Here is an 18,750-nt window from a genome sequence, read left to right as displayed (position 1 = left end):
TGGTCAACCGATTTTGCTTAACGAAATTCAAAACAAAAAGAAATCTCTTTTGATAAGTTCTTTCCTCGGTGTCTTAAATTCAAATAGTCAGCATTAGTCAATATTTTCTGAAGACTATACACTAAATTAAGAAGATATTTGAGTGAGCTAAAGAGTAATAAATTATTCATTAGAGATGTCGGCAAACAGGTAAAATGTCTTTCCTACCTCGTTTGTCTTCACGCTGAAGTTAAAAGTTTCTTGCGTCCTCTTCCTTAACTGTTATCCCGGATTCTAGTGCAAACTTATACAGTGAAACTTCTAAGAGCCGAAACCTTTTAGAAACTTCATTGTGAAACTACTGTTTCATTCTATTCTAATTTCAAGATTCACATTAATGGACACTTTTTGAGAAGCAATTACTTTTCACAAATGAATTCAACATTCAATTTGTGACCATGTAATTGTAGTTCAGAGTTTTTGTTTCTCAACACCCATATGTCTATAAAAAATTCAATTTATAAGTTCAAAAGCAATTGGATTACAATAAAAGATTACGTTCTAAGTATCACAACTATCGAATAATCCAATTAACTTGTAACTTAAGTATGTGTTAAGTTTATTAAATAAATTCAATTTTACTATTAATCGTTCCACTTGATTTTACATTTTATTAGTTTAATGAATGTACTACTTAAATTCAATTTGTCATCTGTAGAATATATTTAATTGTTTACAGATTGTTAAGCGTATCTATAATTTGTGTTGAGATAATTGTAAATAAATCGAAAAAAATGATTTATTCCAAAAACTACTAAACTCGATTAATTCTGTTGATTATAACGAATTTTAGGTGTTTGCTTTTTTATTTGTTAATTTAATAATCTCGTTCACATAAATCTTTGTTAGCCGTTTAACGCGTGCTGAAAAGTCAATTAAAAATGTTATGCCCCAAGAGGCCTACAAATATTGTTTTGTATGTTCCCTAAATTGCCAGAAAGTGTTAAATTAAACATTATAGTGGGTGGATTATTATAGCAATAAATCAATATGCAGAGAAATATTTATTGGATCTACTATATCATCTCGTCGGCCCAAGAAGAGGTTTTATCTTTTAGCCCCGAGCTCGATAGAATGTTTTTACAAAAAATGTATAATATATATATATATATTCATTTTATATGGACTATGGTGTTTAAAGTGTTGATTTGGTACCTATATATGTGTGTTTATAATGGTACTTTTCTCTTTTCCCCGGGCTTTTATTTTTCTCTAAGTGTTCATTAAACTGTGGCGTATTGTTCTTATTACAGAAACCCCGTACAATATTATCTAGCGTCGACTACTATGATTACTAGACGATTACATGAGTACGCGGGCTTCCTGTTCGAATACTCATATGATTTCGATTACTAAGCGAGGAAAAATATGGTTACATTCCAATTTTTTTATATTTTATGATATAATTTGTGCTATGCACGTGGACGTCATCGCATACCCGTTACTTTTATCGTCATGCTCAAGTTTTAACGGCGTCGTAAAATAAAAAAATCCTTATGCGCTTAGTTAAATGCACTACCAACTCGGTTCTTTCTTCGGCGTAATTAGCGCATCAAAAGACTTGTGTGTGTAAAAAAACTTAAAATGAATACTAAAAACATAATATTATCTATAATATTTTAATAAATAATTAACATTTATTATGTTTTTTTCACTTTGCAATAGATTTTTAATTTCATAAGTTCATTCTGTATAAAAAATGGAAAACAATAACAGTAATAAAATCAAAAATCGATTCGTTGTCTCTATGTTACTATACCGTTGTTTGTATTTTTTTTATTAAGCATTGAATGTAAAATAATTAGAATAAAACAACCACTAGTCTGTACACTTCTTTTTATTCTGTATCGTAAAGAAAAAAATGTTTAGCTCCATTTTTCATAGACATATTTATGTTTAAAATATTTTTGAAAATATCTTTTTTAATATATATATAAATTAAAAAAAAAAATTTTTGATATAATATTTCTAGAAAAAGTTCAGTATTTTACTACTATTCTATAAGGCATTTTTTCTATTGAATTTTTATCTATAATAACAAACGTATCCTTAACGATTTAGAGCTGTCATGGAAACCGCATGGATTACATTCATTATTAAACATAGATATATACATAAAACATGGAGCCTTTATGATAACTTTTAGTATTTTTTTCTTTTTTTTTTGTCTGGAAACTAAGGGTAGTAACGAACTTATAGGTTTCCTTTTTCTATTTTTATTGCTTCGTAGCAGTTAAATTTATTTGTATTCTTAAAGGGGACATTACCAACAATATACCCTATCTAATGCTGCGTTCACCTCTATTTTTTCCCTCTTGAAATGGACGATTAACTAAATGCGCCAAACTCAAACGAAAGTTTCTCTTCATAAACTTTTACTTATTGTTTTCGTGTACAACATTTTGATAAAAAGTAAAAACGTATGTCTATTTCATTAGCAGTATAAAGAAATGAAATTGCTTTACTATGTTTTACACAGACACATACAATTCTAGTGAAAACATATTGTGGGTATTTAAAACGACCTAATATTCAATTGGATTGTAAATATAAAGCGTATGATTATTTTCTTGATTTATTAATCCAAAACTATGATACAGAGTCAATTTTCATAATAGTTTATCGTTTTTTGAGTAGACGTTTCCCCCTTTTTTTTTTTGATCTGAACTTCGTCAGTTCACAGATGGGCGTGTGCGTGATGTTTATAAGAATATCTCCACAGTCTAGCATCCCTTTACCGACGAAGGAGTAGAAAAACGCCCATGACCGAGGGCTGCTTGTTATCCATAGAATATATGATGGCAGTCTTTGCACGATCACATTAAACGTAAACAATCCGGTGGTTCTGTTTATTAATTCCAAGGGTCTCGGTGACAAGACTTGCTAGAGCGGTGGTGGCGGCAGACAGAAGGTGTTTTGTAAATAATTCCTCACAGATACGGTCGTACGTTAACGTTCGATGAATCCCCAACGGACGCCCACCTAAATGTTGTTTCATACATAGGTACTCCAATCATACAATCTTATCTACATCTCTTAAATTATACCGCGATACATGTGTTTTAAACTCTTGCTTTTTTATTTCACTCACACAATATCCCTACTGACACATTCATGACCGTAAAAACCACTTTCGTAAACCATTTAGAGTATACATTTGTATATGATCCTATAGATTTTTAAGTAAATGCGTGGACGTATGTATTTTAATTTGGTAAATAAAAACCACCCAATGATTTCAACGTTTGTGTATAACAAGAACAACGTAGTTACAAATGTGTATCACATCTAATCTACATAGCTTAGCAACTCAAAATATTATGGTTCAGATAACTCAAATATACTTGTTTTAAGATAAACTAAAATATAGAGGTCCAGCGAGAAAAATCATCAAATTTTTATTACCGTTAACTATACTTAATAAATCTAAAACTCTCTTTGAATTCCTGCACTTTTGTTTACACACTCAAGTCGCCAACCTTCTGTTGGCGACTTTCATTCGGTAGAGTCATCGTATATTTTATAATATATTACACATAGCACGAGCGCAAAGAAAAGGGTTTTTTTTTTTTGCTGATGTAATTGAAAAGTTCGAAAAAAACAGAAAAAATTCGATTTCGTTATGTATTCAAAGCGTGCTCGAGTTCATTTTAAATTCAGTTCACATGCCAGACATCTTCGGTTGTCGAATGTGCTCGCAGAAGCACGTGTTATGGACTTATTTCTATACAACCTAGAAGTAAATAATTTTTTTTTCTATTTAAAACATTTACAGAAAATTGTTTTTGTAATAACAGACAAATTGAGTTATAATAGTGTTACATCGTTAAATTTACAATGCCCGTGTATACGTAACTAGTATCAGAACCAACTAAAAATTCTATCAAATTAAAATAGTACTTTAAAAATAAACAAAATTTTATTTGAGCAGATAATTTTCAAAAGCGTTTCCAATACTTTTCAATTAGATTAAGATGCGTTTGTTACAAAAGGAAAAGTCACGAGTATGGTCGTTTAGTTCGAAAGAAAGTTTATTTCAGAGCTTCTTAAAGTAGTCACTGTATTTAATGTTCTTGAGATAAGGTCAAAAAGTAATCCTGCGAAAACAAAACTCGTGGAAACGTTGCCGGCATAGTGCAAGGCGCGACATAGTATAAATGCGGGGGGGGAGATGCGACTTGATGGAAAAATAACAAGCAGTCGGCGTCGGGCGAATAGTATTTTCCGGTAATGGAAAAGTAATCCAATATGTACACCGGTGAGGGGTTATGGTTATGTAGCAAAACCACCAGGGTCAGAACTGCAACACCAGGCAGTGGGTGCACACGTGACGTTAACGAAAGACAAATCATGCGACAAACGGGTGACAGGTGAAGGTGACAAATTACTGACGTACTGCTGAGACACAGACGCCGCGTTGGCGGTTTGTCTCCGAGTAATTAATATTATTTTCCAAACCCGTCAAATAATACATGAGGTCCAAAGTTCTCAAATGAATTGTCGAACAACTGTCAAATGACTGCAGTTACCGAAACAGATATGATTCACACCATAACGGCTTTCCGTTGAATCACAATAAATGGGGACAGGAACCTGACCCGATGTTAGACAACCCAGCACCGACCAATTGAAGCACTGACTGGCTTTAAGACATGTATTTTTGAAATTCTGAACAAATTGTAATTACCCGTTGAACTTAGTGATGCAAATCGTAATACACTCTTAAAAATTCTGCATTTACGAATATTGCGGGAGACTCAAAACTACATCGTCAACTTCATTACCATCAAGGCAAATACCCATTTGTTTCATGTAGGTTCATTAAAGAGCACTGATTATGGTGCGGTCGTCTGTTACACGCGTTTTCGCTCATTCCGTTCTATTGACATAAAATCTGAATGGTCAGACGGATAAATCATTAAAGCCGCAAAGATTGCACCCCGTCGGGACTATGTGAATTCGTGTTTTTTCAGCTCACTTCTTAAAAATACTTTTATCTATAAAATATTAATCGTGGGTTGAGAACGATGTTCTAAAAAAACGGCTTCTTCTAATAATCAATACGTACGAAGGCGTAGATTTACGACTCCTCTCAACCCCAAAGATATATGTTTTTATGACTGATCAAATGTAAAAAAGGTGATAAAAAAAAAATTACCACACTTAGATATTGAGATTGATTTCATTTAAAAAAGTCGAAAAACAATGTTATATTTTACACTAACGTGTATCAAATACTTTGATTTAGTTGTAATTTCTTAATGAATTTCTTATAGGACACTTCACCATACTACAAATACAAATGAAAACACTAGATATACTGGTTTTACTTTACTCTGACCTCTTGGAATAAATAGGTTCTGGTAAAATGCGTATTTATACATTTTATCAACTTGTGATTACCCCGGGCAGTAGTTGTGTTAGCCTCGTTTTATTTATGCTTATGCACACTACAATCAGATTAATCCAGTAATTACAGCATTAGACTATAGTATTAAAATATGATTCTTACACTTCGACATGTCTGCGGGTTTTCCATATTATTATCCTGAAGCCATATTGATGCCACGCGTGCCGCCTGTTATGCGTTAACTCCTCATGAGTAACTTATCGGATGAACCTAAGTTCATCTTTATATCTTGTCAACGGTTTAAAATAAATGTAAATTAATAGAGGCAGAATATATAATTTTTTATTTTCTAATAAAAAAAAAAATATTGTAGTGTCAGACAACTTTTTTATCCGTACAGCAATCAGAAAAACTCAAGAACTTGAAGAATTTTTGTTTTAACTATATAAACTAGAGCAGAGCACAAGATTACAATAGATACGGCGACCATAAAACTCAAAAAGCAGTCCGAGAAACCAAATACACCCGCATTTAGAGCAAACAATAGACAAATAAACGTGGGAATATTACACATAAAATACTAATTGGTATTCGGAAATGGGTCCTTATAAAGAATATATATAGTTTGACGAAAATCCATACAACTCGAAATACACACAGTTACGACAAAACTAATTTGAAAATATTTAAAAAATGTCTTTGTCTTATAAGCGATGTTGCGTTTAAATGTTCATTTAACTATTCTATGTACTTTTGCTTGGCGCAGTCTTTTTTTGTATTTTTCTTTGAAACCCTTGCGGGTATTGATCGTTATACGCCACTTGATCTATACGTCAAGGTGTTTTCCAATTATTTAAAAAAAAAACACCGTCGGCATCCAAACGGAGTGCATCAAAAAAGAATAATTACAACGTTTAATTATTGCAGGTGGTAAACTGGTGTTATAACACATAACTATATTATTATTATAAACGAAACCGATCAAATTTTGTTGAATCCTTTTTTGATCGCCTTCACCCGTCAATTACAAAGAGCGGCATCCTTTTTTTATTAAAATTGGGAAACACCTCGTCAATGTGTCCTGGACATACCTCTCTCTAATTACGATCCGTCGTCTGTCCGACGGATGATACCGTACACACCCAACACAGCCGTAACAAAGTTGATCGGTCTAACGTTTCATATCGGAGTATTCTGATCGAGCAACCGTTTCCTTAACGTGGAGGCTCACAATAGCGAGGTCAGAGGCTATACTTGATAATATAATACAATTAAATTAGGCCGTTTCAATAGTCTTTCTAATGCGATAGTTCGTTTATTTTGTAAGAGTTCAGATCATGTCTCAAAAACGTATCGAGTTACACTATTGATAAAAATTAAACCGAAATTAAAGTGTTATTAAACATTCCCTAAAAAATAACACTCGTTTTTCGTTCCGGTTAACAAACGGTTTCGTATTACAGCGCTATAAACACACCGACAATTGTGATATTATTATCATTTATACATTTTAATCCTTGTTCAGGTACACGTCTCTGTATGTCATATCGGGACGATTGATATTCATAACAACATTTAGCGTCTTAGTTCCTTTCACTATTACACCTCTCAACATAACTGTATACCTTCTTGTAATTTTATTGTTAAAAGCACATCATACACACATTATAATTTCTATAATCGCGTCTATTCCGTCCAAGTATTTAATGAATCCAAACACGCGCGATTTATTAGGTATACATTGAAATATTTCTTTTTAAACGTCAATAATATTTAAACAAATATTTGAGCGTACAGTATGTGTCAGGTATTTAATATTTTTTCGGGTGCACTAAGGATGATTAAACGAGGATTAATATTCGAACAAAAGAATGTGATTAAAAAGCTGAGTTTTATTTAAAATTTAAACTAGGATTATTTACATATTATTATAGAGGTTCGGTAAGTCCTGGAACAACGCTTAGATCCATGTTATTGTTTTAACAATACACTTCAAGCATGTAGAAAAAAAAGAGTATGCAGCATAAAATGAGCGCTTTTGTTTTGTATTTTTTTTTCTTAGAGTGTAATTGACCTTAATTTACCTTTTATAGAATGTTTGTTTTCTTTCCCTTTTTATGTCGTAATAATACAATGAGAACGCACATTATTAAAACCTTTTGGTCAATACGAGTTATTAATAAAATGAAAATTACATTAAAAAGGTCTGTAACAAAAAAATAAGAATTCTGAATGCATTAAAATATCATAGGCATAGACCACTAAGCGTTATTATAAAAATTTATATGAACCCAGAACTTTTTATAGCGTTTATTGTATAAATATACAGCTCGACAATCAAGTTAAACCTAAAATAGAACAGCATATTATAATACTAGGTTTCATTATAAATTAATACTTTTTTTTTTTACAGGTCATTTATGAATCAGATAGAAAAGAAACAAATGGCACTACAATGATGTCGATTAATTGGATTTGGCTGTGGTTTATTATTTTAAGATACAGATGGACAGATGCGACAGATTTGTGTAAGTACTTGCCAAATTATGAATGTTTAACAAACTTTTAAATATTAACATAATAGTATTATAATAGATATATATATATATATATAAACTTGAATATATGTATCGTATCGACACAAAAGTAGCGTTAAAAAAATATTGAAATAAAATGAGTCAATTTTTTTACAAGTTTAAAAGACTCTTAGAATCGTCACTTCTGTCACAGTAGTTTGAATAGTAAGTCCATTAGTTAAAAATATAGGCAAGACAAGTATTTGAGAAAGGTTGTAAGACATTACAACCACATCGTGTAATTGGAACCTGAACGTTGTAAACATTTAAAAATAAACAACTTTTAAATACTTTACTTTAGAATATTTGATGTAACTATTATTTAATAAGAGATGGCTAACAAACATGTTTTGGCTCGACTAATCAGATTAAATGTGTTTGGGATGTTAATGACATTTAGAACACTTTATATAGACATGTTCTGTCAAGAGCACTCGTGTAATTTTTTAACAGCTGGAAATCATTTTTCAATTCGACTTCCACACAATTTAATTATTTTTTTGTTTCAAACACTTAATAATTGAAACAAATTCTAATATAAAAACATTAAATATATTATGTAAATTACTTTAAACTTCCGCCAAAGTAAATCAGTGATTAAAAAACATTACGTAAAGAATTGCTACAGTGATTTATAATACAAAGAAAATTGTTAGGTGTGTTTTAAAACACACCGACGAAGGGTGGACTTGGATTGTCTTTAGACACGCGTTACCGGTTTTCGCTCTTTACATTCTTCTGAGTATACAAAAAAAAACTGCAAACCATGCATATTGAGTTTGGCGGAAGTTTACTCGCTTTCGTGTACAATAGCAACGAAACCCAAAAACGTTTCCAATTAAAACTTGCGGCAGGTGAGTGCCAAACGAGACGTCACAAGAACTCTGCAGAAAAACGTCTATTATGTGAGTTACCTGTGAGTGTATGCATGCGTCAGATAATTAATGGAAGCGCAGCTGTTCTAATTACAAGTTCACCTCCTCCCTCACAAAGGGAGAAGGAGGCGAATCAATTTTTCAACGTCAGATGCACCGCAGTCCACAGTGTTACTAGACTATTATCTTGTAAACAGTCGTAAGTTGTGTTTAATCGGAAACGTTCGTCCGTTTCACCCTTTGAGCGCTGACAACTTTAATTTTCGACAAATCTGATAAGTATTTCGTTTCGACTTTACAATATTGCCACGTGCGTGTAATTTCCGTTTGATAAAAACAAAAGTCATTTAAGGGCTTTATGACATCTGCACTCGGATACGCCTTTTCTATATAACGACGTCATATTTGAAAACATTAATTAATATTTAATTAACGCTTGACTAAACGACAAAAAAAAAAAAATCAATACGTTATTAACGGTTGACAGAAAAGAATCGTTTGTACCTCAAATATTGAAAATTAACTTAAATGGAACAAAAGTCCAATAAAAGAAAACCGTAATAAGATCTATAATGTATTTATTTATTTTTTTTTTGACACTTTTGCTTATTCACTTATTGACATGTTTCGTTAAAAACAAGTTGATCTGTATTTTAATAAACTGTTTTAAATGTTGGCTTGTAAACAATTTAAAGTTGAACGAAACTCACAAAAATGAATATTTTAATGAAATGTATTTTATTGTTCTGTCACTACCCCCGTTTGATAAATCTGACACACTGAATTTGATTATATGAAATGGTTAAAATAATTTCAAATGCAGTTTAAAACTCCTCAGATTTTCATGAGATATTGTAATTTTTTTAACTTCATAGAACCTATGAATCATATTTTCTACTTCTCTCCGTTTCCCTTTGCGATTAACGACAATGCCTGTATGCACTATCTATATAAATATTTCCTTTTCAAGTTCTTAATGAACCCTGTAGCAGTTTAATCTTTTAGGAGTGTTTGCATAAGCACTTGTGTATGTATTAACCTNCCCTGTAGCAGTTTAATCTTTTAGGAGTGTTTGCATTTGCACTTGTGTATGTATTAACCCTCAGTTTAGCATGAGTAAACATACGCAAACAATAGATTAACTAACCGGAACAAAATACTGCCGGTCATTGATAAGCTTAACTCAGAGCAATATTTTATGAATTCCTGTTGGTCTTATCATCCGGTTCAGGTTATCAGTTTATCCGTATTCTCGTCGGTTTTCGTGAATTCACTTTATATGTTTTGTCCCTTCGACCCATAGTTTTAAGGAACCGTTCGTTGTTTTAACTTTAGTTTAACTTTTAAGTTCCCTAAGTAAACTTAAAAAGTTGAAAATTATTGAATTGAAAAGAGTTTTGTACAAGTTATGCAGCTGCTCCTCTGTTGGTAACACTACAATGCTTAACAATGTTTGCTGTTATACTAGTGACGAAAATAAATTACTAGAAGTAAATCTGAATAGACATTCCTACAATTGTTCTTTTCTCGTCTCTAATAATACTACCAACATGACACAGGCATTTTGTTCTTTTGTGCAAAACATTGTTTTTTATGATCTTGACGTGACCGAACCTCATTCGCATAGCTTTACATATTTTAACGATTGGCATCGGGAGAGGGTGTTTTGAATTTCTACTAGAAATAAAAATTGCATAGTATTCGGTGTGCGCGTTGGAACGAACTGCCAATTAGTCCGTCGATTTTAACTAGCAAACCACATGTCTGTATAAGTTATCGACAAAACATGATACATTATTTTCTGTTACGTTAACTACGAACGTTATAGTTAAGAAAGCTAAACAATGTGAAGTAGACCGCAATTGTTTTCGTATACTCGACATGATAATATCTTTGGTTCGCAATAATCGATTGAAAGAGTAATGGATTTGAACCGTTGACTTAAAATTCAATGTTTAATGGAACAAATCGCGATATTGTTAACGCTCAGCCTCATTATCAGCCGAATAATTTCTTTTATCGAAAAAAAATAATAGCCCTAAAAACATGGCTATGAAAATAATCACGACAAAAATATAGTAGGCGAGGGAAAACATAAAAAATAATATATCTTGCGACTTTTCAAGGGGTGGCATAAAAACAGTAAAGGTCTTGGAAACAAAATGAAGCGGAAATTCGCTCTCGGCATAATGACGCGTCTGCAAAGAAAACGGATTTGGTTGTCCGAACAGGGTGCACATATAGGGTGAAGTGTAAACTTCTTTTTCGAAATCATGCCATAACTCACCGTATGAACAACTGTTGGTAAATGACGCACCCTGTGAACTCATTTGGATTTGTTTTCGGTAAAAACTGAACTAACAACGTTACTTCTATCGGGGGGAATTTTTGCTTAGCGCAACAAATCGGTAAAATAAATACATACTACACAAAAACGAATTAAGCCATGATATGTTTGATAGACCATCAAAAGTGAAGAACAATCCTACGGAATTTAACAATCTCTTATTGGATCAACTTATAAACGATCATTATTAAATTATTCATTCTGTTGCATACTTCTTACGTAGAAAGAGATTTATCAGCCTGTATAACATAATTTGCGTTTTTAGAAGTTAGACACAACCTGTGTAATAATTTTTATTTACAATACGTTTAGAGTAATTAAGCGTGTAAAATACATAGCAATTCAATTAACAACAGCCATGTTAGGGTCCGAAAACATATTTTGTGAATTGTACTCGAAAGCTGTTGTACAATTACTGAAATTAATCATGTATATTACATTCACGGACCATTGTTCGTTTTTTTGTCAGTATCATACCGAAGAAAGCAAAACGCAAGTGAATTATACACTAATATCGTATATAAACGATTTTCGTCAGTTGATTTATGATCAGAGCCTAATGACGTTTTAATGATCAAATTTTAATTTAAACCAACAATTACACTATATTTTAATTCAATAGGACAATGTCGATTGAGAATATTAGAACATGGGTAAAAAGCAGATATTATTTTTCATAGTATAAAGACACTTAATTTTTTGTTTCTCTTTCATGAATTGTTTCGGCGATAGTAGTTTGGCCGACCTTGTGATAAATAATGCGCCTGTTATTAATCAGAGTATTGAGTTTATGACGTGTGCATAATGTGGTTAGGTAACCACCACCGGTCGATGTCATATTGATATAACCTTAACAGTGGCAAGTCTCGGGTGTAGGTATATAGACCCACATGTAATTAACAACCATATTTAATGAAGCGAAGTGAATACTCTAGAGATGTCAAATCTAATAACCAGTGAAATAGAAGTCGTATCTCGACACATTCACTAGTGACCAAAATATGGACAAAACCTCATTGTAGATTAATTTAAAGAGTATATTCTTTTGTCTCTGAAATACTTATATGATGAAAACTCAGTCGGTTTTCAATATTCATATATGAAGTATTGATTATACAGTGAATATTTTGAGTTACTTTTTTTAAAAATAATTTTTATTGTTTTGGATTATGTTAAATGCACATTTTTTATTATTTGTCTTTAATAAAAAAAAGAATAATAATTTTTTTTTAATTTCGAAACAATCATTTTTAGTACTTTTCTCACAAAAAGTTTTGATAAGTCGATAACAACTTTAGGATACGTAATTATTGTGTTACAAGCATTTTAATGGGTATGTAGTGTGGGTGATAGAGCTCGTACTGGTGTATGTGCACTCTACTTGTACTGCATACCCACTCTACGTGTTAAAATGCTTGTAACACAATTAGAACGTATCCTAAAGTTGTTATCCCACTGTAAAGTTGTTTTATGAGAAAAGGGTTAAGACATTACTGTTTTGAAATTTAAAAAAAATTATATATTTACATATATATTTTTATTAAAGACAAATAATATAAAATATGTGCTTTTGACATTATAATGGCTGTTATCATAATACTTTTGTTGATTAAGGGTTACCATTAACGTATTGTACATTTTCAAAAAATATTTGTTTAAACTTTCTAATAAATCATTTTGCTGACCAAAATGTAAAACATAATTTTTTTAAAAATTAACTTTTATGATTTTGTACTTCTTTAATATTACATAACAACTTATTAAATAATAATAATAATATTAATAATATAAGATTATAAAAATATTATTTTCAATCAGACTGCTGGTAAATTTATTATGTAAATAATACAATCCAAGTGACCATTATTCAATTGTTCCCTTAAATCTCCGTGGAAATATTTTACATGTGTTGTGATTTCTCTTCTGTAAAATGTCTCGTTCTATTGATTTAGTCGGTTAAACCATTTGTGGTAAAATACTTTGTATATTTTCAAATGTTTTGTGTTTATCTGTATTCCAAATAATGACAGTTTATTTTTATACTGTGTAAAACTTTTCTCAACTTTCCAAACGAAATGGCAGTATTGGTAGAAGCACGTAGTTTAGATAACGGATATACACTTTAGCTACTCATATGCGTTTCTATAATGTTACCACACTATAGTATAAAGACTAAGTCAAAACCGAAAAAGTGCACACAGGTGCTTTTGTCGTTTGAAAGCATATCTATTTTAAAAATCTAATTAGAGTTCGATTTCCAATATAATTCTTAAACTTGTAATAACTTTTATACTCAATCGAATATTGCTTTAAGTTTATTTTGAATGTTGCCATATATTAGAAACTCTTAAAATAAAGATATCTAAACTATTTTAAATTACAGTCAAGAATAAAATTTATATCATTTACCAAATAACAATATTGTAGCTAAAATGTTTTTATTTTTCAGCTCAATGTATGTCAGCTCTTGGTATGCAATCAGGTGCGATAAGAGACGAAGATTTATCTGCCAGCTCTTCTTTTGAAATTGGTAACGTTGGACCACAAAATGCAAGGTAAGTTTCTTCCAGTAGACATTTTATTTCAATTTTTAGTTACATATATTTCTTAATTTATCAGCTAATAGTTACTTTTAGAATCATCCCTTATTACCTAAAGGGGTATCAACTTTGTTTTTTTTTTAATGGCAACATACATATTTAACTAACTTAGAAAATTATCTAGTTAAAAAAATGACTGATCGGTAACAAATTTTAAAACAGTATTCCAGAATTTATCAACAATTTAAAGTTATGTCTGGAGGTGAAGAATTGGTGCTACTATTTTTATCACTAATCGTTTCTCGACCGTAATCTTTGTCCAGCCTAGGTATAAAAATAAAATTAACTTCCAAAGTACTGTACTGTCCTTATTACTTAAAGTACTTTAAGTAATAAAGGATGATTCTAAAAAGTAATTATTAGGTGATAAATCAAGAATTATATGTTACTAATAGAAATCAAACTTTATTTTCTAATATTGCTTTTATTTTGCGAGTAATCGAATGATTGATGATAAACTAATAGTCCAGTAGTTAGGTTCTGACAAAAAACCAGAATATTCAACTGTCATCACCCATGACACCATAAATGTAATATAGTATTAACAATTTTTAAAAAATATAAAATAATTTTTTCCCTTTTAAACATTAAAAAAATCATTTTTTAGTAATTATAATCTGCATAATATAATTCATCTATGACTCTGTGTACTTAAAGGTACTGCAGTAAGCTTTTAGAATAAATGTAGATTTTCCTCTTGGGCTTTTCGTTTTGACCAAACCTTCGCACAACAAATGGTAGTTTAGCGGTTAGAAAGGAATTGGTGCGAACAAAACAGTACCCGAGGGCTTGTGCTTTTAGACTGGATTTAATAAACAACAGGGTTTACCCCCTTATTTTGAACTTTGACCACTAATGCCCAAAGAACTCGTTAATTGGAACTTGCGTTTGACGTTCCAATTGGTTTCCATATGTTAGAACGGAGATGGATTAAAAGTTTTACAAATGGATTTTCTGTGAAAACAATAATAACTAACAAAGTTACCATTGAAGTATATGTTTCTAAATTAAACGCAACACGTACAAAAGTCGATAAAGCATTCAGTTTTATGTATAAAAGTCATGTAACGCAATCTAAGAAGAGTTTATGACGTTTTGTACCAATGCGTGTTACAAGGCTTATAACTTTTAATAGAAATTTAACCAAAAGTCATAACTATAATATTTAATGAAAATATAAAACAATAATGCTGCAAAGATTATAACTTAGTAAAAGTAAAAGTAGTAAAATAATTTTGACTTTATAACAAATACTATTTTTTTCCATAAATATTTTCAATGTCGAAACTCATACTGAAAAATTATATTCAACAATTATTTTTCTAAAAACTGACATATTTCATTTTTTCTTTTAAATATTAATGTATATAATAATATAAATCTCACCCTTGTTTTTATGTATTTTATTTTTCTCTGTTATTACCTAAACAGAAGCACTATATTTTTGTATTTTCTCTGTAATTTAAAAAAGAATCTATTTATCACGTTATTTTGCTTGTCACGTTTGAGTTATTTATTTTTTAGTCATACGTTGTATTTGTGCCAAAAAATAATACATTTATAGTTTACATATTTTACTCCATATATAGAACTGCTTTAAATAGTATTAAATATTGAAATAATACTAGCGGTGTTCGAAGCATTAACTTCAATGTGTTTATACTTATTATCATAATTACAGAAAAGAACAATTATTGAACTTCTTTTGTACTTAAGCATATAAGAGCAAACAAATTTTAAGGAAAACTTATACGTTGTTAAACGGTACTCAAAGGCTGCTTTAATTTATTTCCCTCGATTTTTCTAATGTTTACTTCTGTCCATGTAGGATCTTTTGAAATTTTCTACGAAGCGCATTATAATCTTTAACAATTGCGATATTTACCGGACCGTAAAATAACTTAAGATACAGCAGCTTCAGCAATTTCATCTGAAAATATAGTAACTCACCAACTTTAATTCAACAGTTTTGACTACGTGACAAATATCTAATCCAGAGGTTTTGAATTTCTGTATTATAATATATGATTTTTTTTTAGTCATCATTGTCGTCCCATACAAAAGTACAACGACGGGCACGTGGGATTTATTTTTATCGCAATTCTGTTATTATATTACAGTGTACATTACAAATTGTTATTTATCATGATATACATTTTTAAACATAAGAAACTCAATATTTTATTTTACTTGATATCATCATGCACATAGAGCCGTTAAATGTGTAGAAATTTCAACGAATTAATATTACTGGTTGTCATATGCATTATTTCTATATGAAGTAAGAACAGACAAGAAATAAGAAAAAAATTTTACATATTTTTTTATATATACGTTTAAATGCTTACTTACATAGATATTTTTGTCTAGTCCTACTCTATTTTATTTAATTTTACGATTCAGTGATATAAAAACAAGCAATTTTTATGTTTTTCATTATTATTAAAGATTTTCTTTAATTTTTCTGGGTTTCTTTAATTTTTTAAGCTACTAGAATAAATTATATAATTACATACTCTATAGTAAAATAATGAACTACTTTGAACTATAAAAACCGATTCATCAAATCTTTTAGAAAATTTTCTTCCTTTTTTTATTTACAATCAATGCAAAATTGATATAAAAATAACCAAAAAAGTTATTCAAGTGATAAGGAGATGACATTTCCTTGTACACTTTTGTCTAAAATGCATTTCATAAAATATTGAACACTTCAAGATGTCATAAAAAATGTAAGGAAATAGTTTTGACGCCCGAGATTTTGACGGAAGAACAAAAGTTTTAAGGTTACAAAAACTATGGTTGATAGTCGGTGGATAAAAAATACGTCTTGAAACTTTTTCAACCACATACGCTAAAAACCTATATAAAATATTTACTGTGAAAAGTTAGTATTTTTATTTTTACTTTTTATTGTCTTCCCGGAGGAAATACCACGATGATCATATTAACCAATATGAAAATGGTCTAGAATATCTGTCGCAAGAGTTTAAAAAACTTTTTACTGTGAGGCATATAAAATTGCGTTAAGAACATTTGTTAACTTTTTACCTAACAAGTTACATACCATATCCATTTAACATTAGACCTATTTTCTGCCGTATTTATGTCAAATCTTTACACTCAAGTAACACTGAAAATTCCGTGCACAGTTGCTTGTATCTAATTTTCCACTACAATCCGTTTAAATTTTGCCCAATAGGTTTCTGTGATTACAAAAACTTTAATGAACTCAGGTCACGTTTAGCTAGCTAGCATTAACCTCGGATAACAATTTGTTTTGTCATTTTATCGACTATATTTTATTCTTCTGCGCCTTTTTGTCTAAGGGACTTTATTTTCTGTGCTAACTGATCTGATTTTTGAACAAAAATCTATAAAAGAATTTAGGTATAAATCTATTGACCACTTTTAACCAATTGTGTGACGTCTATTTTTAAAATCGACAAATTCAAATTTTTGGTCTGTTCTCTATATAAAAACACATTTGTTTATCACATAATTTTTCTTACGTACTAATGACATTGATAACATAAACAAAAAATACCGGGTTTTTATTATATATTTTAAAAATCCTATAAGAATTAAATCATTCTCTTTAGTGTAATCAGTACCACAACTTGATTACTTAGCTAAAAGAAATTATCTCCGGTAACAGTCACACAAAAATAGTTCTACTTTAAGTAATTCTCACCGAACAAAACACTCAAAATAAATAAAACTCATTATATTTCATTTAAATTAGAATAAAAAAGTAGAGATGCTAAGTGCTATTATCTGATCTAGATTCAAACAACACAGTTTTCTTAAAAAATACCTACTGATATTAAAATAATTGTTTTACATATGGTTAATTTCGTTACTTTTATTTAGCTTTCATGTTATAAAAAATTGTTAACCTAAGTAGCTGTTTAATGCGCAATTGTAATTACGCATATGATTGAATGTCTCTATTTAAAGTTGCCAGCGAATGATGCCAACAAAAACGCCCAAGTTAATTTGCCATCCACGTTTTTGTTATTATTTTTGGGGAGGACGACCCTAGCGGTTTATAAAAAAAATATAAAGAAGCGTGGTGTTGTGTGACTAACAAAATATGGTTGTCAATCCGTTTTGGCTATCTTCTACTAACGATTTTAATTAACTCATTGATTATAAGCATCTTTGGTCGTATAACAAATGATTATGTTTCATCCTTCCTAGAGTAGTACAATGTATGTAATCCTTATCGTCTTAAAAATGTGCATAAATATATGTGAATTACAAAAAAATATTGATATGGTTAATATCTTGTTGATTATGCCATCAAAGACATAAATGTGATACTCTTTAGTATATTCACTTAGCAGTTCATTTATACACAGTAAATAAAACTTTCCATTTTAATACCACGTCCCATGTTGATCATGGCTATTTGTTGAGCTTTTAAAAGTCCGCTTGCATTAAGAAAACGTAGGTAAATGTCCCTCTCCTCAAGGGTCCACTTCTGCTCACACCATTATTCGGTTGTGCCTTTCAAACCGGAGTGAAAGAAAAAGTATTTCAGCCATCAGTTGTATATACTGTATTGTAGGTATATAAAAAGGATAAAAAGAAGTCTACTCTTGAAAAAAATCAGCTTTACGGTCGGTCGGTTTTCTTAAGCCAGGCTTTGTATGGGATTGAGAGGCAAAATGCCTGGAAGGGGGACTTAATTTTGAACAGACCGATTGTTGTCGCCTTTAAGCGTTTATAAAGCTTTAGGTTTTTTTCTTACTTTCAGACCCACCACTGTTTCCAACATTCGACTTACTTATCGTAAAAAATAATACAGGATATTCAACAATCTTCGCACATGTGAAGTTTAACAGCCAGTTAATAGTAAATGGATTGAGAGGATCGAAAGAATTTCATAGTAGAAAACATTTTTTATATGGTTAGAATTGTGATTTTCCTTTAACTCCAAGGTGTATAAAAGCTTTTC

The 18,750-nt window shown here is 30.5% G+C and overlaps 1 protein-coding gene across 3 annotated transcripts in view; it reads left to right on the top strand.

The window, feature by feature from the left end:
- Window positions 1-18,750, top strand: part of LOC126895946 (discoidin domain-containing receptor tyrosine kinase B-like) — a 79,877-nt gene that overhangs the window by 42,788 nt on the left and 18,339 nt on the right. For all 3 annotated transcript variants that reach the window (XM_050668297.1, XM_050668295.1, XM_050668296.1), the window contains 2 exons: window positions 7,803-7,917; window positions 13,637-13,742. In XM_050668297.1, the coding sequence (XP_050524254.1) occupies window positions 7,845-7,917; window positions 13,637-13,742 (179 nt within the window). In that variant the 5' untranslated portion in view covers window positions 7,803-7,844. The remainder of the gene's footprint in view (window positions 1-7,802; window positions 7,918-13,636; window positions 13,743-18,750) is intronic.

This window comes from Daktulosphaira vitifoliae, unplaced genomic scaffold (genome assembly GCF_025091365.1).
Source record: "Daktulosphaira vitifoliae isolate Bord-2020 unplaced genomic scaffold, ASM2509136v1 Scaffold_1, whole genome shotgun sequence".
Lineage (NCBI taxonomy): Eukaryota > Metazoa > Arthropoda > Insecta > Hemiptera > Phylloxeridae > Daktulosphaira > Daktulosphaira vitifoliae.
The sequence above is the reverse complement of the archived record's forward strand: the minus strand, read 5'-3'. Positions and strand labels throughout refer to the sequence as shown.